At 34.5% G+C, this 25,589-nt stretch overlaps 1 protein-coding gene across 1 annotated transcript in view; it reads left to right on the top strand.

Moving 5' to 3' along the window:
* The window catches only part of LOC110570205 (phospholipid-transporting ATPase IB-like), a 180,179-nt gene that overhangs the window by 113,023 nt on the left and 41,567 nt on the right, over nucleotides 1–25,589 (top strand). The window contains 4 exon segments of the mRNA XM_021678187.2: nucleotides 8,588–8,698; nucleotides 11,069–11,143; nucleotides 18,444–18,566; nucleotides 24,398–24,476. Of these exon segments, the coding sequence (XP_021533862.2) occupies nucleotides 8,588–8,698; nucleotides 11,069–11,143; nucleotides 18,444–18,566; nucleotides 24,398–24,476 (388 nt within the window).

The raw sequence follows: 25,589 nt of genomic DNA on the forward strand, positions 1-25,589 counted from the left end.
TATATATATATATATATATATATATATATATATATATATATATATCCCACATCTTCTTTATCCATTCATCTGTTGATGGACATCTAGGCTCTTTCCATAGTTTGGCTATTGTGGACATTGCTGCTATAAACATTGGGGTGCATGTGCCCCTTTGGATCACTACATTTGTATCTTTGGGGTAAATACCCAGTAGTGCAATTGCTGGGTCATAGGGTAGCTCTATTTTTAACTTTATGAGGAACCTCCATACTGTTTTCCAGAGAGGCTGCACCAGCTTGCATTCCCACCAACAGTGTAGGAGGGTTCCCCCTTCTCTGCATCCTCGCCAACATCTGTTGTTTCCTGACTTGTTAATTTTAGCCATTCTGACTGGTGTGAGGTGGTATCTCATTGAGGTTTTGATTTGGATTTCCCTGATGCCAAGTGATGTTGAGCATTTTTTCATGTGTCTGTTGGTCATTTGTGTGTCTTCTTTGGAGAAATGTCTGTTCATGTCTTCTGCCCATTTCTTGATTGGATTAGTTGTTCTTTGGGTGTTGAGTTTGATAAGTTCTTTATAGATTGTGGATACTAGCCCTTTATCTGATATGTCATTTGCAAATACCTTCTCTCATTCTGTCAGTTGTCTTTTGGTTTTGTTGATTGTTTCCTTTGCTGTGCAGAAGCTTTTTATTTAAGGGATTCCCAATAGTTCATTTTTGCCCTTGCTTCCCTTGCCTTTGGAGATGTGTCTAGCAAGAAGTTGCTGCAGCTGAGGTCAAAGAGGTTGCTCCCTGTGTTCTCCTCAAGGATTTTGATGAATTCCTGTCTCACATTTAGGTCTTTCATCTGTTTTGAGTCTATTTTTGTGTATGGTGTAAGGAAACGGTCCAGTTTCATTCTTCTGCATGTGGCTGTCCAATTTTCCCAATACCATTTGTTGAAGAGACTTTTTTCCATTGGACATTCTTTCCTGCTTTGTTGAAGATTAGTTGACCATAGAGTTGAGGGTCCATTTCTGAGTGTCTCTATTCTGTTCCATTGATCTGTGTGTCTGTTTTTGTGCCAGTACCATGCTGTCTTGATGATGACAGCTTTGTAATAGAGCTGGAAGTCTGGAATTGTGATGCCACCAGCTTTACTTTTCTTTTTTTTATTTATTCATGAGAGACAGAGAGAGAGGGAGAAGCAGGCTCCCCGCTGATCAGGGAGCCCGATGCGAGACTCGATCCCAGGACCCTGGGATCATGACCTGAGCCGAAGGCAGACGCTTAACTGGCTGAGCCACTCAGGTACCCCTTTGCTTTTCAACATTCCTTTGGCTATTAGGGGTCTTTTCTGGTTCCATACAAATTTTAGGATTATTTGTTCTAGTTCTGTGAAAAAAGTTGATCATATTTTGACAGCTCTATTCTGTTCCATTGATCTATGTGTCTGTTTTTGTGCCAGTACCCACTGTTTTGATTATTATAGCTTTGTAGTATATCTTGAAATCTGGGATTGTGATACCTCTGACATTTTTCTTCTTTCTCAAGATTGCTTTGGTTACTTGGGATCTTTCGTGGTTCCATACTAATTTTAGGATTATTCTATTTCTATGAAAAATATTGATATTTTGACAGGGATTGCATTGAGCTTATAGATTACTTGGGGTAGTATGGACATTTTAACAATATTAATTTTTCCAGTCCATGAGTATGGAACTTTTTCCATTTCTTTGTGTCTTCCTCAATTTCTTTCATGACTGTTCTATAGTGCTATAGTTTCCTTTGCCTCTTTGGTTAGGTTTATTCCTAGGTATCTTATGGTTTTTGGTGCAATTGTAAATGGGATCGACTCCTAAATTTCTCTTTCTTCTGTTTCATTGTTAGTGTATAAAAATGCAACTGATTTCTGTGCATTGATTTTATATCCTGCCACTTTGCTGAATTCCTATATGAGTTCTAGCAAGTTTGGGGTGGAATCTTTTCTACATAGAGTATCATATCATCTGTGAAGAATGAGAGTTTGACTTCTTGTTTGCCAATTTGGATGTCTTTTATTTCTTTTCATTGTCTGATTGCTGAGGCTAAGATTTCTAATACTATGTTGAACAACAGTTGTGTTCCTGACCTTAGGGGAAAAGCTCAGTTTTTCCCCATTGAGAATGATATTCACTGTGGGCTTTTTGTATATGGCTTTTGTGATATTGAGGTATGTTCCCTCTATCCCTATACTGTGAAGTTTTAATCAAGAAAGGATGCTGTACTTTGTCAAATGCTTTATCTCTACTGAGAGGATCATATGGTTCTTGTCCTTTCTTTTATTAATGTAGTGCATCACATTGATTGATTTGCCGATACTGAGCCATCCTTGCAGCCCAGGAATAAATCCCACTTGGTCATGGTGAATAATCCTTTTAATGTACTGTCGGATCCTATTGGCTAGTATCTTGGTGAGAATTTTTGCATCCATGTTCATCAGGGATATTGGTGTGTAGTTCTCCTTTATGGTGGGGTCTTTGGTTTTGGGATCAAGGTAATGTTGGCCTCAGAGTTTGGAAGTTTTCCTTCCATTTCTATTTTTTGAAAGAGCTTCAGAAGAATAGGTATTAATTCTTCTTTAAATGTTTGGTAGAATTCCCCTGGCAAGCCATCTGGCCCTGGACTCTTGTTTATTGGGAGATTTTTGATTACTGTTTCAATTTCCTTGATGGTTATGGTTCTGTTCAGGTTTTATATTTTTTCCTGTTTCAGTTTTGGTAGCTTATATGTTTCTAGGAATGCATCCATTTCTTCCAGATTGCCTAATTTGTTGGCATATAGTTGCTCATAATATGTTCTTATTATTTGTATTTCTTTGGTGTCGGTTGTGATCTCTCCTCTTTTATTCATGATTTTATTTATTTGTGTCCTTTCTCTTTTCTTTTAGATAAGCCTGGCCAGGGGTTTATCAATCTTATTAAATCTTTCAAAGAACCAGCTCCTAGTTTCGTTGATCTGTTCTACTGTTCTTTTGGTTTATTTCATTGATTTCTGCTCTAATCTTCTGATTATCTGATTATCTTCTATCTGATTACCATCTATCGATCTAATTATCTTCTGATAATCTGCTCCAATATGTCTTCTTCTATTATTTCTCTTCTCCCACTGGATTTAGGCTTTATTTGCTGTTCTTTTTCTAGCTCCTTTAGGTGTAAGGTTAGGTTGTGTGTTTAAGACGTTTCTTGTTTCTTGAGAAAGGCCCATATATACTTCCCTCTTAGGACTGCCTTTGCTGCAGTCCAATGGTTTTGAACAGTTGTGTTTTCATTTTCCTTTGTTTCCATAAATTTTCTAAATTCTTCTTTAATGTCCTGGTTAACCCATTCATTCTTTAGTAGGATATTGTTTAGCCTCCACGTATTTGAGTTCTTTCCAAATTTCCTCTTGTGATTGAGTTCAAGTTTCAAAGCATTGTGGTCTGAAAATATGTAGGGAATGATCCCAATCTTTTTGTACCAGTTGAGACCTGATTTGTGGCCCAGTATGTGATCTATTCTGGAGAATGTTCCATGTGCACTTGAGAAGAATGTGTAGTCTGTTGCTTTAGGATGGAATGTTCTGAATGTATCTGTGAATTCCATCTGGTCCAGTGTGTCATTCAAAGCCCTTGTTTCCTTGTTGATCTAATGCTTAGATGATCTGTCCATTGCAGTGAGTGGGGTGTTGAAGTCCCTTACTATTATTTTATTATTATTAATGTGTTTCTTTCATTTTGTTATTGATTAGTTTATATAATTGCCTGCTCCCATGTTGGGGGCATAAACATTTGCAATTGTTATATCTTCTTGTTGTATAGACCCTTTAATTATGATATAGTGTCCTTCCTCATCTTTTATTATAATCTTTGGTTTAAAATCTAATTTGTCTGCTATAAGGATTGCTACCTCAGATTTCTTTTGATGGCCATTAGCATGATAAATGGTTTTACACCCCCTCACTTTCAATCTGGAGGTGTCTTTGGGTCTAAAATGAGTCTTGTAGACAGCATATGGACGGGTCTTTTTTTGTTATTGTTTTTAGGGTTTTTTTTGTTTTTTTTTAATCCAATCTGATTCCCTTTTGATTGGAGCATTTAATCCATTTACATTCAGAGTAATTATTGAAGATATGAATTTGGTGCCATTGTATTACCTGTGAAGTCACTGTTTCTGTATATTGTCTCTGTTCCTTTCTGGTCTATGTTACTTTTGGGCTCTCTCTTTGCTTAAAGGATCCCCTTTAATATTTCTTGCAGGGCTGGTTTAGTGATCACAAATTCTTTTAGTTTCTGTTTGTCCTGGAAGCTTTTTATCTCTCCTATTTTGAATGACATCCTTACTGGAAAGAGTATTCTTGGCTGCGTATTTTTCTCAATTAGTATCCTGAATATATCATGCCAGTCCTTTCTGGCCTCGCAGATCTCTGTGGATAGGTCTGCTGCCAGTCTGATGTTTCTACCCTTGTAGGTTATGGACCTCTTGTCCCAAGCTGCTTTCAGGATTTTCTCTTTGTCTCTGAGATTTGCAATTTTCACTATTATATGTCGAGGTGTTGAGCTATTTTTATTGATTTTGAAGGGGATTCTCTGTGCCTCCTGGATTTTGATGCCTGTTTCCTTTCCCAGATTAGGAAGTTCTCCACTATAATTTGCTCCAATATACCTTCTGCCCCCCCTCCTTTCCTCTTCTTCTTGGATCCTAATTATTCTAACATTGTTTCTCTTTATGGTATCACTTATCTCTCAAATTCTCCCCTCATGATCCAGTAGTTGTTTATCTCTTTTTCTCAGCTTCTTTATTCTTCATTTTGTCTTCTATATCACTAATTCTTTCTTCTGCCTCATTTATCCTAGCAGTTAGAGCCTCCATTTTTTATTGCATCTCATTAATAGCTTTTTTGATTTTGACTTGATTAGATTTTAGTTCTTTTATTTCTCCAGAAAGGGATTCTCTAGTGTCTACTATGCTTTTTTTTCAAGCCCAGCTAGTATCTTTGTAACCATTATTCTGAACTCTAGTTCTGATATCTTATTTACATCCATACTGATTAGGTCCCTGGCAGTCAGTACTGCCTCTTGTTCTCTCTTTTTTGAGGTGAGTTTTTCTGTCTTGTCATTCTTGCAGAATGTGGTAGCTTTTCTATTTGTAGAGTTTCAGCTAATCTTTTCTTTCTTTTTTTTTTTTAAAGATTTTATTTATTTGACAGAGAGAGACACAGCGAGAAAGGAACACGAGCAGGGGGAGTGGGAGCGGGAGAAGCAGGCTTCCCGCCAAGCAGGGAGCCCGATGCGGGACTCGATCCCAGGACCCTGGGATCATGACCTGAGCCGAAGGCAGACGCTTAACCGACTGAGCCACCCAGGCATCCCTCAGCTAATATTTTCTTATATCTCTGATTGAATTCGCAGGTGTTCAGAATGATTTGATAGCTATCTATCTGAATTCCTGGGACCAGACAAAACTAAGATCTCCTACTCCTCTGTTATCTTGGACTATCTCCTCCATGTATTTTTTAATTTCTTATTTGGTTTCTTCATTGACCCAGTGGCTGTTTAGTACCATATTGTTTAGCCTCCACATGTTTGTGCTTTTTCTGTTTGTTTGTTTGTTTTCCTTGTAATTGATGTCTAGCTTCATTCATACCAGTTGTAGTAAAAAAAAATGCTTGGTATGATTTTAATCTTCTTAAATTTATTTAGGCTTCTTTTGTGGCCTAACATGATGTATCCTGGAGAATGTTCCATGTGCAGTTGAAAAGAATGTGTATTCTGTTGTTTTTGGATGGTATTTTCTGTATATGTCAAGTCCATCTGGTCTAATGTGTTGTTCAAAGACACTGTTTCCTTACTCATTTTTTACCTGGGTGATCTATTCATTGATATGAGTGGGGTGTTACAGTCCCCTACTATTTATCATATTGCTGTCAAGTTTTCCCCTTGTGTCTATTAATATTTGCTTTATTTAGGTGCTCCTATATTGGGTACATAGATAACTACAATTATTATATCCTCTTGTTTTTTGATCCCTTTATCATTATGTAGTGCCCTCTTTGTCACTTGCTACAGTCTTTAATTTCGAGTCTATTTTGTCTGATATAAGTATTGCCCCCTGGCTTTTTTTTTTTTTTTTAACTTCCATTTTCATGGCATATCTTTTTCCATCCCTTCACTTTCAGTCTGTATGTGCCTTTAGGTCTGAAGTGAGTCTCTTGCAGGCAGCATATAAATGAGTCTTATTTGTTTTATCCATTTTGTCACCTTATGTCTTTTTTTCAAGCATTTAGACTATTTACATTTAAAGTAATTATTGATAGATATTTACTTATTGCCATTTTATTAATTGTTTTCTGGTTGTTCTTGTAGTTCTTCTCTATTCCCTTCATCTTCTCTTACTCTTTTTCCTTGTGAGTTGTAATTTTCTTTAGTGTTTTGCTTGTCTTTATTTCTCTTTATTTTCTGTTTATCTATTATAAGTTTTTGGTTTATTATGAGGTTTTATATAACATCCTAAGTATATTGCAGACTATATTAAGTTGATGGTCTCTTAAGTTTGAACTCATTTTAAAAGTACTTCATTTTTTTCTTCTCCCTTCACAATTTATGTATAAGTTTTATTTTATTTTACATCTTTTTATTTTGTAAATCCCCTTAACTAATTTTTTAGAATTGATTTTACTACTTTCGTCTTTTAACCTTCATAATAGTTTACAAGTGATTGCTCTATGACCTTTTTGTATGTTTGCTTTTACTTGGAACAGTTTTCCTTTCATATTTTTTTTACTTTTTTTATTCTAGTTACCCTTTTAGACTGTGGCTTTTTTTCTGCACCCCAGGGCAGATGAATCTACTCATGGTCCTTAAGTACTGCTGTTGCTCCCCACTTCAGTTTGCAGTGTCGGGGTGGGGATTCTTTTTCTTACTGTGTCTCCATCGATATTTTGTGGTGCAGAAGCTATTCAGTCAGCCCTCAGGAGGAATTCCTATGTAAATAGGTGTAAATTTGGTGTGTCTGTGAAGGAGGTGTGAGTTGAGAGTCTTCCTGTGTCACCGTCTTGGAATAGACCTTCCAAGTTTTCTCTTCTTCCTTCCACCCACCCCTAAAGTGCCACACCAAGACAGCCACTAATGCAGAAGATTGATTTGATTCGTGCTTAGGCCCCCATTAAAAGGCTATGTCATGTCAATAATACTTTAAGCCACACTGTTTTTTTTTTTTTTCCCCTCCCTCTTACTTCAACCCAAGAGCAGCTTTGACTGCAGAGGGGGAGAAGGTATTCTGCCAGTGATGTGTGCCATCTTATACTTTTGCAGAATGAATCTTATTCCCAGAACTGTAAGTGGAAATTTTCCCATTTCTGCCCCATCTGCCTCCAGCCTTTCATATGTATTCTGCAGCAGTGGTCAAACAAATGTCTTTTACTCTGCTCTTTCTGGGTAATGAAGAAATTTCCCTTCTCAGAGTATATCAGTGTAACATTCTACTCATAACCTGGATCATTTTATTCTCGGAAAAGTGTAAATTATTCACTTCCTTCTCTCCAAATTTCTTAATATTTTTAAGTCATCCCAAGAAATGAAACTCTGACTTTAAACCACTGCAAAGCTAAACTCTGAGGCAATAGGAATGTTCTCTATAGTGACTCAAGTTTAATATCAAGTTCTGGATATAAACGAACAAAAACATTTCTTTAATTCACTGAGCATCTTCTTCCCCATCCTGCTCTCTCATGATCCAAAATCGTAAGTGCTCTTTTTTTGAAAGTTTAAAATTTTTCATATGTACCACCTGGTGCTACTTTGAAGTGAGTATTTAATTCCAGGAGTCATTAAATTACTGAATTACTTCATTTTGTGGAATAACTCTCCTGTATAGTCATTCAAAAAAATGTTCACTGAGCAAATACCATATTTTGGGCATGTTTCTGGGTGTTTAGGATTCATCAGTAAAGTCAACAATGAGACCTACTCTCACAGAGCTTCCATTGTAGGAAACAAAAATATACAGTAGTGCCTGTCATTTGTTAGAAGGTAGTAACTGCTATGAAAGTATGTATGTAGATGAGGGTAAGGAGGCTCACAACACTGCAGAGGCTGCATGTAACCTTCATTTTTAATTTTAACTTTTTATTTATTATACGAAGTGGGGAACTGATTCCTGTAAGACTTTGTTACTTATACCTGATCACACATTTAAAAAAAAAAGAGTGATTTAGCCTGAGTTCTTGTTTCTAATAGGATGTTGCTTTCATTAAATAAGTCTGTCCCATTACTATGATTAAAGTCTTAGATGTTTATCAGATTAAAAGCCTTGCACATTCCAAGTGAAAATCCAAGCAGCATTTACTGGGCAAAAAAATATGATGTTAAAAAGATTTGTTTTAGTGATAAAAGAGGTGAATTTTATAAAGCTTTAAAAAAAATTTCTTTATAGAGAACTGCCATGTCAGGTTGTCTGCAAAATTGGTTTCACTCTGCTTCCTTCTGTGTTACATTTTCTAGAGTGGAAACTCTGAAATGTGAAATGCTGAGAAAATGATGTTTTGTGGGTTTTGTCACTAACTGGTAGGTCCCTTTGAACTTGCAAATGACTGTTGTTTCCTTCTTTTAGTTTAGCTACTTGGAGAAGCTTCTGTTGGTTCATGGAGCTTGGAATCATTTTTGAGTGACAAAATGCATATTGTACTGTTTCTACAAAAATGTAGTGTTATACATTATTGAGGTAAGAAGAGAGATACACTTTCTTTCATGGAAAAGTTAGGTCTTTGACATCAGTCTTGGTAGTTTAGGTTTTTTTTTTCCATATTTGTATCACTTAAATTACCATTACATAATTCTGTTTTAGGTTTTCACTCTAAGTTATTCAGTAAATTTGAATCTTCTAACCACCATCCTGACTTTAAAAATACCTGTTAAACCTTTAATTTGGCTATGGAAATATATTTTGAAATATTTTATTTTGCAATAATTATAGATTCACAGGAAGTTACAAAAATATTTTTAGGAGGTCCTGTGAAACATTCACCCAATTCTCCCTAAAGAACACCTTGAATAACTCCAGGACAATATCAAAACCAGGATATAACCAACAGAGTTTTTTCATATTTCACCAGCTTTACACACACTTGTGTGTCTGATTCTGTGTACTTTTATCCACATGCAGATTGATGTAAACACCATAGAAATCAAGGCAGAGGCCTCTTTCCCTCCTCAACCCTCCCCCAATGATATAGACCTGTTCCCTCACCACAAGGATCCCCCTCATGCTATCCCTTTATAGCCACATCCATCCCTTACCCCTGACAGTGACTGATCTGTTCCCTATCCTAATAAGTTTGTTCTTTCAAGAATGTTATAAAAGTGGAAACATGTAGTATACAACCTTTTGAGATCGGATTTTTTCAGTCTGTATAATTCCCTTGAGATTGATACAAGTTATTCCCTGTATCATTTGTTCCCTTACCATAACATTTATCATCCACCTGTTGAAGAGCATTTGTGTGTAGGTTTTGTGCAAATACAAGTTTTCACTTATTTAGGACAAATGTCCAAGAGTACAATTGCTGGATCATATGGGAAGTGCATAGTTTTAAAAGAAACTCCCAACTAATTTCCAGAGTGACTTTACCATTTTCAGTTCCCACCAGCAAAGCATCTGTTATCTTGTTTCTCTGGATCTTTACCAGCACTTGATGTTATCACTATTTTTTTAGCCTTTCTGATAGATGGGTAGTGATATGTCATTGTGGTTTTAAATTGCATTTCCGTAGAGGCTAATGATGTTGAATATCTTCTCATGTACTTATTTGCTATCTTCATATCTTCTTCAGTGAAATGTGTCTTCATATTTTTTTGTCCATTTTCTAATTGAATTGTTTTTTCACTCTTAAGTTTTGAGAGTTCACATATTTTAGATGTTAGTCCTCTGGCAGGTGAGTAGTTTGCAAATATTTTCTTCCAGTCTGTATCATGTTGTTTTGTCATCTTAATAGTCTTTCGGAGTACAAAAGTTTTTAATTTTGATGTGGTCTGATTTATATATTTTCCTTTTATGGATCATGCTTTTTGTTCTATATCAAAAAGCTCTTTGCCTAGCTCTAGATTCCAAAGATTTTCCTCTATATAGTTTTCTAAAAGTGTTTTACACTTAATGTCATGATTCATTTTCAGTTAATTTTTGTGTACAGTGGAGGGTTTAGATTGTCTAGTTATTTTGCCCATGGAGATCCGATTACTTCAGTACTATTTGATGAAAAGGTTATCCTTCCATTAAATTGATTTTCCACCTTTGTCAAAAATCAGCTGGGCAAATAATGAAGAAATAGAAAATATGAACAGACTATAGTAAGGAGATGAGATCAGTAATCAAACACCTCCCTGGAAAATTATACCAATCATTCAAAGAAAAATTAACACCAATCTTCCTCAAACTCTTCCAAAAAGTAACAGAGAAAGTAACACTTAGAAACTCATGTCAAAGAGGGATATCCTCTAAATCCATCCATGCTGTTGCAAATGGTGGGATCTCATACTTTTTTTTATGGTTGAGCAATATTTCATTGGATATATACATATACATATATATATATGTGAGTGTATATAGCCTCTTCTTTATCCATTCTTCTATTGATGAACACCTAGGTTGCTTCCACATTTATTGCTTTTGTTAATAATGCTGCAATAAACAGAGGGGCATAGATCTTTTTGAATTAGGAGTTCTCCTTTCTTTGGCTGGGCCAGTTACAAATGTTATTAGTTGCAGATGCTACAATTTGCTGAAGCCATAGACAAAATCATTCTGAACTTTTACAACTCAATATCATTCTTTACTGAAGCAATGCATTATTGGACAATGAGATCTAAATATTTCATTGAAATTATTTTTTGATAGAGAAAGTACAGTAACAATGAAATAAAAATTCTAAAATAAATGGACTGGCTTTCTGTTAGGCTCAAATACTCAAGTTTGATTTTATTTACATTTTGGTAAAATCCCATTTGATGACATGGAAAAAAAAAGAATGATAAAGTACTTCAGTGAATGGAAACACTTAGGTCAATATAAAACTTCTTGAACTTTCTTCTCTTTCAGCTTTGGTTTGCCTTTGTTAATGGATTTTCTGGGCAGATTATATTTGAGCATTGGTGCATAAGCTTGTACAATGTGGTAAGCATTCTCCATCTCTATCTGATAGCATGCTGTTTATGTCTGGGAACTGTATCTAAGCCAATCATCTGCACATAGCAGGCAGCACAAATACATCTTTAGAGCCTTTGTTGCTGCAACACATCTTGCAGAAGCCCATACTCTCCACACATGGTTTCAATCATAGGAGATCATTCTATAGCAACTACATTAAATTTCTATGCAATGCATTTTGATAATACATCCAAAACCTCCTTACTATATGCCTGTACAATGTTTTTAGGCTTTTAAGCCAAGTAATTATTATCGAACTTTACTTCTTTCCATTCTATTTAATACATATAATACATTTAATTAATATTTATTTATATCTGTGTATGTGGGTGTGTTTTTATAGTGTAGTTCCCCAGCCTTTTAAACCTCCTGGTAGAAAATTTGTCCTTTTGTAAATATTTTAACCCTGTGTTTGTAGGAAATGATGAATTTTGATGTGAAGTCCTATAATAAATAAATGGAATCTTCTGAAACTAACAATTCCATACCATTACTTAACTCATTTTAAATTAAGAAACTAGAAATAAACAGTATGGTTAAATGGTCTTTTAATTCACCTTTAAATTTTTGTTTTATTTTTCTTGTTTATTATTCCAGTTTAAAGATTAGAGGTCAGGGAAACCTAGCATAAAAATTAGGCTCCCAGTGAGTATATCATGACCTTTCTTTTGTACTGCATCATCATAACATATTAGAATCTGGATACTCTGTGCCTCAATCCCTAACATTCTGTCTTCTGGGAGCTTGAATTCTGAAACAGCACAGAAAAAAGTCATTGAGTGTCCAATAATACAAAAATGTCTAGTGCTATGAATAGTTAGTTGTGTACATGTCAATTCTAGACATATTTGACAAGAGCACTATATCAGTGAACCTGAGGTCATACACATATTTGTCTCTACCAGGCTTTTGGTCACAGATGACAATACTCAATTTTTTTTTTTTAAGTTTCATTACAGACTGGGCTGGAAGAATCTTTGTGTGAGAAAATTCACTATGAATGCATAGGCCACAGATATTGGTCAATGGAATCTTTTTTTTTTTTTTAAATAAAGGAAAGCACAGAGACTGGCTTTTTTATATATATAAATGATGGCTTTAATTGGGAAACTTAAAATTGTGGACATTTTAGGATAATATATGATGACTTATTAATATCCATTGACTTATTAAATCTTATCTCATTACATATATATTTTACAGATGGGAGAAAGATGAAGCCTAGGACATCAAATAGTTACTGGCCATAAGAGAGTTAGATTGCTTATTTAATAACTACATTTAAAAAGGTAGTCATACTGTTTCTGGAGGTCCTATATTATTTCTGTTTCTGCCCATGCATGACTAACTGCTAGAGGAATTACCCTCCACCAGAAATAACCTACAGTGTCAGCCAAAATAATATATAAAACAATGATTTTCAAACATTAAACAAAAGGCTGCTCATGGCTGTGATCATTGAGAGAAGGACTATTTCCAAGCCACAGTGCAGGACAGTGGACCCAGAAGAAGGCCCAGGTATCTTAATGAGTTGAAGACACAGAGGTTGGAGCTCAGTGGGCCCAGGTAGCTAGAATATCAAAGAGGGAACTGTACTGAGAGAGAGACAGAAAGAATGACTGAAGATCTGTAGAGAGCTCCCTTGAGTCTTTGGTTCTGGTCTGTGTATGCATGAGAAAAATCTACCCAAAGCTAGGGAAAGAACTACCAGAAAGCAGTAGGATGAATTCTTGGAGTTAATTCAGGGCTAGGAATAACTAGTTACACATGATATTGGGAAAACTTAAGTTACACTTTTAAAAATAAGGATAAATTAGACCTATAATAAACACTATTCTGGGCCCATCATAACAAAACTTAAAAGCAACCTTAAAAAACCATCAAACTAATTTGCAAGTCACTTACCTGCAAATCAGACACAGGCAAACAATATTTAAAGAGCCGAGATGTCCTTCAACAGATGATGGATAAAGAAGATGTGGTTCATATATATAATGGAATATTATTCAGCCATCAGAAAGGATGAAAACCCACCATTTGCATCGACATGGATAGAACTGGAGGGGATTATGCTAAGTGAAATAGGTCAAACAGAGAAAGACAATTATCATATGGTTTCACTCATGTGGAACATAAGGAATAGCATGGAGGACCACAGGGGAAAGGAGGGAAAACTGAATGGGAAGAAATCAGAGAGAGAGAAAAACCATGAGAGACTCTGGACTCTGGGAACCAAACTGAGGGTTACAGAAGGGAGGAGAGTGGGGGGATGGGGTAACCAGGTGATGGGTATTAAGGAGGGCACATGTGGTGATGAGCAGTGGGTGTTATATGCAACTAATGAATCATTGAACACTACATCAAAAACTAATGATGTACTATATGTTGGCTAATTGAACATAATAAAAAAATAAAAATAAATAAACTTAAAAAAGAAAAAAAAAAGAAATAGAGGCTAAGGGGGCTCCAAAGCCACAGAAAATATCTAATATATACAAATAAATTAAAAATAATGAATTGAAAAAAATAAAGAACAAAATTAAGTACTCAAGAACACAAAATTCATAGTTGTGCATCCAATAAAAGATATCAGTCATGCAAAGAAATAGGAAAATAAGATCCATAATGTGAAAAATAAGTCAATGAGAGCAGATATAAAAATTATAAAGTTGTTAGAAAGAGTAGATAAGAACTTAAAACAGGTATTTAGATCTTATAAACATGTGCAAGAATATAAAGGAAGAAATGAACGTAATGAGAACAACAGAAGATATAGAAAAGAACCAAATAGAACCTTACGATGAAAAATACAAATAGAAAATGGACATTTTTCTGGATGGGATTAAGAGCAAATTAGAAACTTCAGAAATAGGATCAGTAAGTATGAAGACATAGCAATTATAGACGCACAGAGAGAAAAATCAGAAAAACACACAAATGTTCTTCTTAACCTAATTGTTGAAAATCAGTGACCAAGAGAATAATCTTTAAATCAACCAGATAAATATTATGTATAGAAAATAAATGTAGGAGTAAAAGCAGATTTCTCATTGAAAACCATGCAGGGCAGAAGACAATGGAATATCTTTAAAGATCTTAAAGAAAGAAAAAAAAATCCATTAACCCAAAATTCTATATGCAGCAAAAATGTCTTTTGAAAATAAACCAAGAAAATAGAAAATTTATCACCAGAAGACCTATAATACTTGAAATGTTAAAGGAAGCTCTTCAAACAAAAGAAAAAGTATACCAGGATGAAATTTGGATCTATCCAAAGAAATAAAGAGGAACAGAAATGTTAATTATGTCGGAATTAATAAAAGGCTTACCCTTTTCCCCTCATTTTCTTTTTTTTTTTTTCTGGATATAAAAAGGTGCTTTTACTATGTAATTAAATTAATTAAACTTTTACATTATTATTATTTTTTTATTCTTATGTTAATCCCCATACATTACATCATTAGTTTTAGATGAAGTGTTCCATGATTCATTGTTTGTGCATAACACCCAGTGCTCCATGCAGAATGTGCCCTCCTCAATACCCACCACCAGGCTAACCCATCCTCCCACCCCCCCTCCCCTCTAGAACCCCGTTTGTTTTTCAGAGTCCATCGTCTCTCATGGTTCGTCTACCCCTCCAATTTCCCCCGCTTCATTCTTCCCCTCCCGCTACCTTTTTCTTCTTTTTTTTTTCTTCTTAACATATATTGCATTATTTGTTTCAGAGGTACAGATCTGAGATTCAACAGTCTTGCACAATTCACAGCGCTTACCAGAGCACATACCCTCCCCAGTGTCTATCACCCAGTCACCCCATCCTTCCCACCCCACCCCCCACTCCAGCAACCCTCAGTTTGTTTCCTGAGATTAGGAATTCCTCATATCAGTGAGATCATATGATACATGTCTTTCTCTGTTTGACTTATTTCACTCAACATAATACCCTCCAGTTCCATCCATGTCGTTGCAAATGGCAAGATCTCATTCCTTTTGATGGCTGCATAATATTCCATTGTATATATATACCACCTCTTCTTTATCCATTCATCTGTTGATGGACATCTTGGCTCTTTCCATAGTTTGGCTACTGTGGACATTGCTGCTATAAACATCGGGGTGCACGTACCCTTCGGATCCCTACTTTTGTATCTTTGGGGTAAATACCCAGTAGTGCAATTGCTGGATCATATGGTAGCTCTATTTTCAACTTTTTGAGGAACCTCCATACAGTTTTCCAGAGTGGCTGTACCAGCTTGCATTCCCACCAACAGTGTAGGAGGGTTCCCCTTTCTCCGCATCCCCGCCAACATCTGTCATTTCCTGACTTGTTAATTTTAGCCATTCTGACTGGTGTGAGGTGGTATCTCATTGAGGTTTTGATTTGGATTTCCCTGATGCCGAGCGATATTGAGCACTTTTTCATGTGTCTGTTGGCCATTTGGATGTCTTCTTTGGAAAAATGTCTGTTCATGTCTTCTGCCCATTTCTTGATTGATGAGTTCTTTATAGATTTTGGATACTAGCCCTTTATCTGATATGTCATTTGCAAATCTCTTCTCCCATTCTGTTGGTTGTCTTTTGGTTTTGTTGACTGCTTCCTTTGCTTTACAAAAGCTTTTTATCTTGATGAAGTCCCAATAGTTCATTTTTGCCCTTGCCTCCCTTGACTTTGGCGATGTTTCTAGGAAGAAGTTGCTTCGGCTGAGGTCAAAGAGGTTGCTGCCTGTGTTCTCCTTTAGGATTTGGATGGACTCCTGTCTCACATTGAGGTCTTTCAACCATTTGGAGTCTATTTTTGTGTGTGGTGTAAGGAAATGGTCCAGTTTCATTCTTCTGCATGTGGCTATCCAATTTTCCCAACACCATTTGTTGAAGAGACTGTCTTTGTTCCATTGGACATTCTTTCCTGCTTTGTCAAAGATGAGTTGACCATAGAGTTGAGGGTCCATTTCTGGGCTCTCTATTCTGTTCCATTGATCTATGTGTCTGTTTTTGTGCCAGTACCATGCTGTCTTGATGATGACAGCTTTGTAATAGAGCTGGAAGTCCGGAATTGTGATGCCGCCGGCTTTGCTTTTCTTTTTCAACATTCCTCTGGCTATGCGCTTTTCCCCTCATTTTCAATCATGATGACAGATAACTGTTAAAGCAAAATTAATAATGTATTTTGGGATTTGTCATTAATTTAGAATAAAAATGTCTGATAACTATAGCACAAAGAATGGGGGGAGGGATTTGAGAGTGTACTATTATCTGAATTTTGTGATACATTGCATATGTATACTGTAAACCTTAAAGAACAACTAAAACCCCCAAAATTATGGCTAATGAACCAATAATGGAGATAAAAATCTTAATATTTCAATTACTTCAAAAGAAGTCAGTAAATAAGGTAGAGAGGAAGACTAAATGCAACAAATAGAAAAAATAGGAAGATGGGAGATTTAAATCCAACCACATTTATAATTACACTGAAATGCAAGTGGTCTAAATATTCTAATTTAAAGGCAGATATTGTCAGATTGGATTAACAAAATCAAAACCTACTTCAAATATAAAGGCACAGATAGGTAAAAAGGAAAAGGATGGGAAAAGATTTACCTTGTAAACAATAATTAAAAAAAAAAGCCAAAGTGGCTATATTAATAACAGAAATAATAGCCTTCAGAAAAATAAATATGGCTAGTGATGAAGATGAATATTTCTTAATTATAAAGTGTTAACTTATTAATAACACAGAATCCTATGTAAGAATAACATAGCTTATTAGAAACTAATTAGAAATGAAGCAGATATTGATATAATTAAATGGCAAGTTAAGTAAATCAACTCTTACATTCAGAGACTTAAACTCTCTTGAATGAACAGGGTCTGAGTGTCCTAGCCAACCTATCACCTCCACGAGCCCTGGGACACCAATCTACACCAGCACCAGCCATTTGTTTCTGATGAGCACTAAGTGCTTCTATGAAAAACCTACAGCTAACATCATACCTAATGGCAAAGCCTGTTCCCTTAAGATGAAGAACAGAGAAGAATGTATGTTCTTACCACTTCTATTCAACATCATCCGTAGGTCCTAGCCAGTGTAATAAGACCAAAAAAAAAAAAAGGATGATTGACAAAGAATAATGCTTGCTTTAGTTGCTGTCAACATTCTGTACAAAATTCTAGAAAATATACTTAGGTCATATGTTGTGTTAGATTGTTATAATAAAGGTCCCCAAATTTGCCCATGCCCTTCTGTATCCACATCTTTTGGTGTACCCACTCACACTGACTCTGAGTTTGGTCATGTGATTGATTTAGCCAATGAGACAACAGCAGATACAAGAAGCCCAAAGATGTGAAAAATGCTTGCTCATTGAAGCTTGCCCCATCTTGTTGCTCTTTGTGAAGAATCCCTGGTTAAACTGCCATAGAAACAGAAACAATATGGAGCAGAAATATGTCACTTCTATTTTCCTGCTATTTTCCTCTCATTTTCTTTCCCCTCTCCTCCTTTCCCCTTCTTTCTCCTTTTTTAACTTCTCCCTTACTTCACCATTTTTTTTCTCATATTATCATACCTACTATTACAAGATTCCCTCCTTGACAAGGTCCAGAACTTTTTAAAGGATCATGTATTTTTCATTTAATATGGTTGCTAGCATAATGATTCTTAGTAAAATATTTGAAGAGTAAATGAGTAGGAAACATCCCTTTGTTTCTGATAATAACTATCAAGATAAAGAATTTTTGTGTATTTTTTTTAATCGAACATTCACAACACTATTTACTGAGTAACTACTACCTACCAAGACCTGGCAAGTGAACTAGCTTATAAAACCAACTGGTTCTTATGAGGGATACAGATATCATTATTGGTAGACATATTGGTCAGTATCATGCCTATTATTTAAATATCTAGATATTCAATTTATTTTTATGCTCATTAAACAGAAGAAGAAATTTATTCATTTTATGGTCATAAAGCAACATTTACAGTTTCAAATCAATCAGAAAAATTAAGTCATGATTTGTTAAATATGTTTGAATCTATGTGACTCATTAATATTGTCTTTGTAAATAATTTTTGTTTTTAAATAGCGTATAAGACTTACCAGGACATGCAAAAACAGTTCTGTGTACCCTTCAGCCGACTTCCCCCATAATGATATCTTAATAGTTGTAATACATTATCAAAGTCAGGAAATTGACATTGCTACAATATTAACTCCATTACAGACTAAAAGTTCTTTTTACTAAATCCTTGTTTTCTATGTAGATTTTCACTTCATTACCACCTTTTACTCTGGGGATCTTTGAACAGTGTTGCAGTCAGAAGAGCCTGCTTACATATCCACAGCTCTACAGGATTTCTCGGGCAGGGAATACTTTCAACACAAAGGTAAACAGAAGATTTATTGCAGGCCTTTCATCTCAACTTAACGCCAAAGTTACCTTTGGTCTTTTCCTTTTCTGATGCTTAAAAAAATAATTCACAAACCAAGGGATGCAGCCCTGTGCAATCATTTACCTTGTAGTTTAGTTTATCCAGGAAATTGAGGTTTAAATAATAATATGTGGGGGAGAGAAGCCTTAAAGAAAAAGAAGCAAGGCACCATGTATGGTCCCACAAATTGTGCACTGAGCAGCTTCAGGAGGCATGTTGCGCAATGGGGCAGTCCTGGAAAATACTTTTCTTCGTCTTTTTAGATGAGACAAGTGATTCTTTTGGAATGATTTCTTCCTGGGATCATGGAGTTGAGATTTAACAGGGGAATTAAAGGCATTTTATAGGCCATAAAAGTAAACCTAATTGCATCTCAATCATTAGTGAAGCTTTAAAAAAATATAGACACCTGCAAGTATCTTTTCAAACTAGTGTTTTTGTTTTCTTTGGGGAAAGAAAGAACTTTTTGAGGAACTTCCATACTGTTTTCCATAGTGGGTGTAGCAATTTGCATTCCTACCAACAGTACACAAGGGTTCCTTTTTCTCTACATTCTTACCAACACTTGTTATTTCTTGTATTTTTTATTTCAGCCATTTTGACAGGTGTAAATTGATATCTCATTGTGGTTTTAATTTACATTTCCATGATGATTAGTGATGTTGAGCATCTTTTGATGTGTCAGTTAATCATCTGTTAGGTCTTCTTTGGAAAAATGTCTATTCAGGTCCTCTGCCCATTTTAAATCACATTATTTGGGGGTTTTTTTTGGTATTATGTATTTTGTTCTTTATATATTTTGCATATTAATCCCTATGCACTCCTATATTTATTGCATCATTATCTGCAATAGCCAAAATATGGAAGTAACCCAAGTGTCCATCAATAGATGAATGGATAAAGAAGATGTGGTATATATATATACAATGGAATATTACTCAGCCATAAAAAGAATGAAACTTTGCCATTTGCAATAACATGGATGGACCTAGAGGGTATAATGCTAAGTGAAATAAGTTAGAGAAAGACAAGTGCCATATGATTTCACTCATATGTGGAATTTAAGAAACAAACAAGTGAACAACAACAACAACGAGTAAAAAAGTAGACTCTTAAATACAGAGAACAAATTGGTGGTTGCCAGATGAGAGCTGGGTAGGAGGATGGGTGAAATAAAGAGAATCAAGAGTACGCTTATCATGATGAGCACTGAGTAATGTTTAGAATTATTAAATCATTATATTGTATACCTGAAACTAATATAACACTGAATGTTAATTTTACTTCAATAAAAAAATATAGACACCTGGAAAAAACATGGGCCTTTTAAATATATTGCTTCATGGCTCAGAATATGGTCTATCTTATAAATATTTCATCTTAGCTTGTACAGAATGATTAAATTAGGTCAAATTCATAGTATTCAAACTTCTACATTCTTATTTTCTGTCCAATTATTCTATCAATTATGGAAAGGAACTAAAATCTCCCAACTGAAAGTATAGATTCCTCTCTATCTCTTTGAAGTTCTATCAGTTTTGCTTCATGTATTTTGAAGTACTGTTATTAGGTGTATAAATGTTTAGGATTGTTACATTGTCTTGATTGATCTCTTTTTCATTAAGAAATTACCTTTTTATTTTCTTCTTTGATCTAAAATCTATTTTGTCTGATACTAGCATGACCACTTCAGCTTTTTTTACTGTTTCTGTATCTTTTTCCATCCTTATAACCTATTTGTGTCTTCATATTTAAAGTGTGTTTCTTGTAGGCAGTTTGTAGTCTTGCTTTGTTATCCAATCTGATAATATCTGCCTTTATACTGAATGTTTAAAGCATTTATATTTAATGTGTTTATTGATGTGTTTTGGTGTAAACTTACCATCTTTCTATATATTTTCCATTTTTCCTAATAAACTTTGTTTCCTTGTTTTCTGTTGTTCTGACTTCTTTTGGATTAATTTTTGTGAATTCCATTTCATCTCCTTGTTGGCTTCTTAGCTTTAATTCTTTTTTTTTAAGAATTTGTTTAGGTTTTATACCATACATCTTCAGGTTAGTATAGTCTGCCTTCAAGTGATATACTAATTCACACACAGTATAAAAAACTTAATAGTATACTTCCATTTCTCTCCTTCTGACTTTTGGACTATTGTCATACATGTTACTTTTACATATGTTAAAAACCCCATACCATATTCATATTTGTGTCTGAACATTTTTAAAAGTGATTTAAATAGCAAAAGAAATACTTTTTGGGTTTGGGTTTTTTTTAAAGATTTTTGTTTATTTATTTGTCAGAGAGAGACTGAGCAAGCAGGTGGAGCGGCAGGCAGAGAAAGAAGCAGGTTCCCTGATGCAGGACTCAATCCCAGGACCCTGGGATCATGACCTGAGCCAAAGGCAGACGCTTAACCAACTGAGCCACCCAGGTGTCCCAGCAAGAGAAACACTTAAATCTTTACCCATATATTTATTATTTCCAGTGATCTTCTATCCTTTGTGTAGATTCACATTATTATTTGTTGTAATTTCCTTTCTGCCTGAAGGACTTCCTTTAAAACTTCTTGTAGTGCTAATCTGCTGGTGATGAACTCTTTCAGCTTTTATATATCTCAAAAAATCTTCATTTTACCTTTACTTTTGAAAGTTATTTTTGCTTGGCATAAAATTTTAGGTTGATAGTTTATTTCTTTCAGCAATTTCCATTGTCTTCTTACTTGCATTGTTTTAATGTGGAATTACTGTTATCTTCATCTTTATGACTTTAATGTGTCTTTTTTCATCTGTCTGCTTTGAAGATCTTTTTCTTTATTACCAAATTAGAGCAATTTGATTGTGATGTCTCATTTCTTCATGGTTCTTGTGCTTGGGGTACTTTGAGCTTCTTGGATCTGTAGGTTGATAGTAAGAAGATCAGCAAACTATGGTCTATAGGCCAAATCTAGTCCTCTGCCTGCTTTTATAAAGTTTTATTGGGAAGTAGCCATGCCCATTCACTTAAAAATTCCCTGTGATTCTTTAAAGTTATAAGAGCAGAATTGAATAGTTGCAATGGAGATCAATGTGGACCCCAAAGAATATAAAATATTTTCCATTTTGTCCTTTATAAGAAAAGTTTCCTGGTTTATAGTCTACATCAAATATAGAAAATTTTTAGCTATTGTTTTTTCAAATATTTTTTTCTGGACAACCTCCTCGCCTTCTGTTGCTTCCAATTATACATATATTAGATCACTTGAAGTTATCCAAAACCTCATTGAATCTATATTTTTGTTCCATACATTTTCCTCTCTGTTAAATTTTGGGTATTTTTAGAAATTATTTTGTCTTCAATTTACTACTGCAATATCTATGTCATTAATTTTTCCTTCTGCAGTGTTGAATCTGCATTACTGTGATCTAGTAAATTTATTATCTCAAAAATTGTAGCTTTTAATCCATAGAATTTCTATTTAGAAATTTTTTATATCTTCTATTTACCTACTTACCATTTGAACATAAAGAACAGAGTTATACTTTTTCAACATCCTTATCTGCAAATTCTAACATTTATGTTGGTTGGGGGTTGGATTTAATTGATTTATTTACTTCCTTATTTTGGGTAGTATTTTTCTGCTTTTTTTGCATGCCTGGTAATTCTGGATTCGATGTCTGATATCATGAAATTTACCTAGGTGATGGATATTTTTATATATATTCATATATATTATATATACTCATATATATATGAATATTTTTTCTTTACATGTTTTTATTTAAAAAAAATTAGTGAAGTAGTTGACACACAATGCTACATTGTTTCAAGTGTAAAACATAGTGATTCAACAAATCTGTACATTATGCTATGTTCACAAGTGTAGCTACCATTAGTCACCATACAATACTATTACAGTACCATTGACTATATTCCCTATGCCTGTACCTTTTATTCCCATGATTTATTCATTCCACAAGTGGAAGCCTGTATCTCTCACACCCCTTCACCCACTTTGCCCATCCCCCTACCCCCACCCCTCTGGCAACCTTCAGTGTGTTCTCCGTATTGATGGGTCTGTTTCTGCTTTTTGTTTGTTCATCTATTTTTTAGATTCCACATATAAGTGAAATCATATGGTATTTGTCATTCTCTGCCTGACCTACTTCACTTAGCGTAATACCCTCTAGGTCCATCCATATTGTTGTCAATGGTTGATGACATACTTTTGTTTATAGCTGAGTAATATTTCATTGTGTGTGTGTATATATATATATATCCACACACACACACACACACACCACATCTTCTTTATCCATTCTGCTATGGATGGACAGTTGGGTTGCTTCCATATCTTGGCTATTGTAAATAATGCTGCAGTAAACATAGGGGTGAATATATCTGTTTGAATTAGTGTTTTTGTTTTCTTTGGGTAAATACCCAGTAGTGGAATTACTAGATTATATGGTATTTCTATGTTTAATTTTTTGAGAAACCTCCATACTGTTTTCTACAGTGGCTGCACCACTTTGCATTGCCACCAACAGTGCACAGGGTTCCTTTTTCTTCATATCCTCTTCAACACTTGTTTGTGTGTGTGTGTGTGTGTTTATGACTTTAGACATTCTGATAGATATAAAATGATATTGTGATTTTGATTTGCATTTCCATGATGATTAGTGATATTGAGCATCTTTTCATGTGTTAGTTGGCCATTTGTATGTCATCCTTAGAAAAATGTCTTCCCATTTTTAATCAGATTATTTGGTTTTTTGGTGTTGAGTTGTAGAAGTTTTTAAATGTATTTTGGATATTTACTCCTTATTGGATGTATCATTTGCAAATATCTTCTCCATTCAGTAGGTTGCTTTTTTGTTTTGTTGATGGCTTCCTTTGCTGTGCATAAAAGCTTTTTATTTTGTATTACCATGTTCTTGAGTTTTGTTCTGGAACACAAGTAAGTTAACTAGAAACAATTTAATCCTTGTGGATCTGCATCTTAATATTTATTAGGAAGGACAGGAGTTGTGCTAAGTGCAAAGATAATTTTTCTCCAGTACCAAGACAAAAACTTCTATGTATTCTACCCAATGTTCCATGAGTCTTGAGGTTTTCCAATTTGGCATTAGCTGTGTTTTTAAACCAGTTTCTTACATTCTTTCCTAAAAACAGCTCCAGGAAATTTAGGTCACAGGACAAAATATGTTTTTTCCACATTTTTTTCTTCTCTAGTCCTTTATCTGTAAGTCTTCCTGGCAAGCATAAAAATAACTGATATATTTAGAACCAAAAGAACAAAGATTTGTTTTTGTTGTTCAACCATCTCCTAACCCCAAGGTGTGCCTTTGTTTGACCCTAGGGATTTTATATTATTAAGATTTTCTCTAAGAAAATTGTATGTGGTTTATTAAAATTTATTTTGACCAGAGTCTGGGTGGAGATGTAAAGATGCAGAGTTTATCATATGAAATTATATTTAAAATACTACAACCTAAGTATTGAAAATATTTTTCTTTTAAAAATTGCTTCTGGTTCTTTTTCATTGGATAATTTTGGTCTTTGTAATTTTTTATAACAAATATTCTATATTTGAGTTCTACACATTTATATTTAATGAGTTTTCTTTTCAAATAATATCCCATACTTTCACAGTCATTTCTTTTAGAAGTAGAAGAAATAGAATTTTTCCATCTCCAGGAAAACATTTTGGCTTTATAACTGTTTCAAACTACAAGCATATTTCATTATGTCATGTTTTTAGATTTGGAACAATGTACTATCATAACTTTCTTGCTTTGCTTTCTTTTAGGTGTTTTGGTTTCAGTGTTTAAATGCTTTGATCCATTCCTTCATTCTTTTCTGGATGCCCATGAAAATGCTGGAGCATGGTAATGGCTTCATTGTTTCATATATTCAACAAAGAGCATGTTTTTCTCACTGGGGCCAATATTTCTGTGTTTGTGTGTGTGTGTGTGTGTGTGTGTGTGTGTGTATGTGTTTGTCTCCATGGAAAGAACTGAAGGCAAAAAAAAAAAAAAAAAGGAATTTAAAAATATTTACCTATATGTAATATTACAATTTGGTTGAGATTTAACAGTTGATCTTTAGAACACATTTTCTTTGTCTTGGACATATATAAATTGAAAATTAGTGCTTTTATTGTTAATTTGTAATAAATATTTGAGTCAGAAGGTCTGATAGAAAACACAACAGTTCTAATGAATTATAGATACCTTCTGTAAGTTTGAAATTTATGTCTATTTCTTGTTTCACTTCCCAAACTCCACACTTCAATTTAGATTGTAACACAAGTTCAGTATACTTTATTATTAGACCAAGTCTCCTTTTCCTGATGTACAATTAAAAAAAAAAAACACAAACATTATGTGTGAAGTTTTTCTACAGACTGACCTGAGTCTAAAACATCTAAATGTAGGAGACATACTTATGAAGTATGCTATTGCTGTATAATGGGTTCACAGCCACAAATTAAGGTATAAAGTGTAATTATTTTTCTTTAATCAGATTTAATTTTCATTGGGTATTACTAGCAATATGTCTTTTATTGTGGACATATTTTTTTAAACATTGAGTTTGAGTTGCATGTGTTTGTGTTTGTTGGTATTTAAAAGAATGTATCTGCCATTAATATAGCTAAAGCCCTTCCTTGTAAAGAAAATGGGCAAAACTTTCAAATGATGACAAATACAGCAAAATCACAAGCTTACAAAAAGTTCCTTTTGGGATCGAAGTGTGAGGGGCTCTTTGGATCTGCTCTCCAACCAAATAAGCCAAACTGGTCAAAACTATAAAAACACAACTCTGGATATTGTCCTAAAGACAAAGAAGAAACATTTATTCAAGCAAATCTACTGCAACTCAGTAAGAATGTCAAAAGTCTGTGACATTGTAGTCATGACCTACTCCTTCACTCTCTTATTCACAACCTGCCTGATGGAAGCTCCATTGCAGGCAGATGTGGTAAGGGTGTAGGACTACTA

Source organism: Neomonachus schauinslandi, chromosome 3 (genome assembly GCF_002201575.2).
Source record: "Neomonachus schauinslandi chromosome 3, ASM220157v2, whole genome shotgun sequence".
In the NCBI taxonomy this organism is placed as follows: domain Eukaryota; kingdom Metazoa; phylum Chordata; class Mammalia; order Carnivora; family Phocidae; genus Neomonachus; species Neomonachus schauinslandi.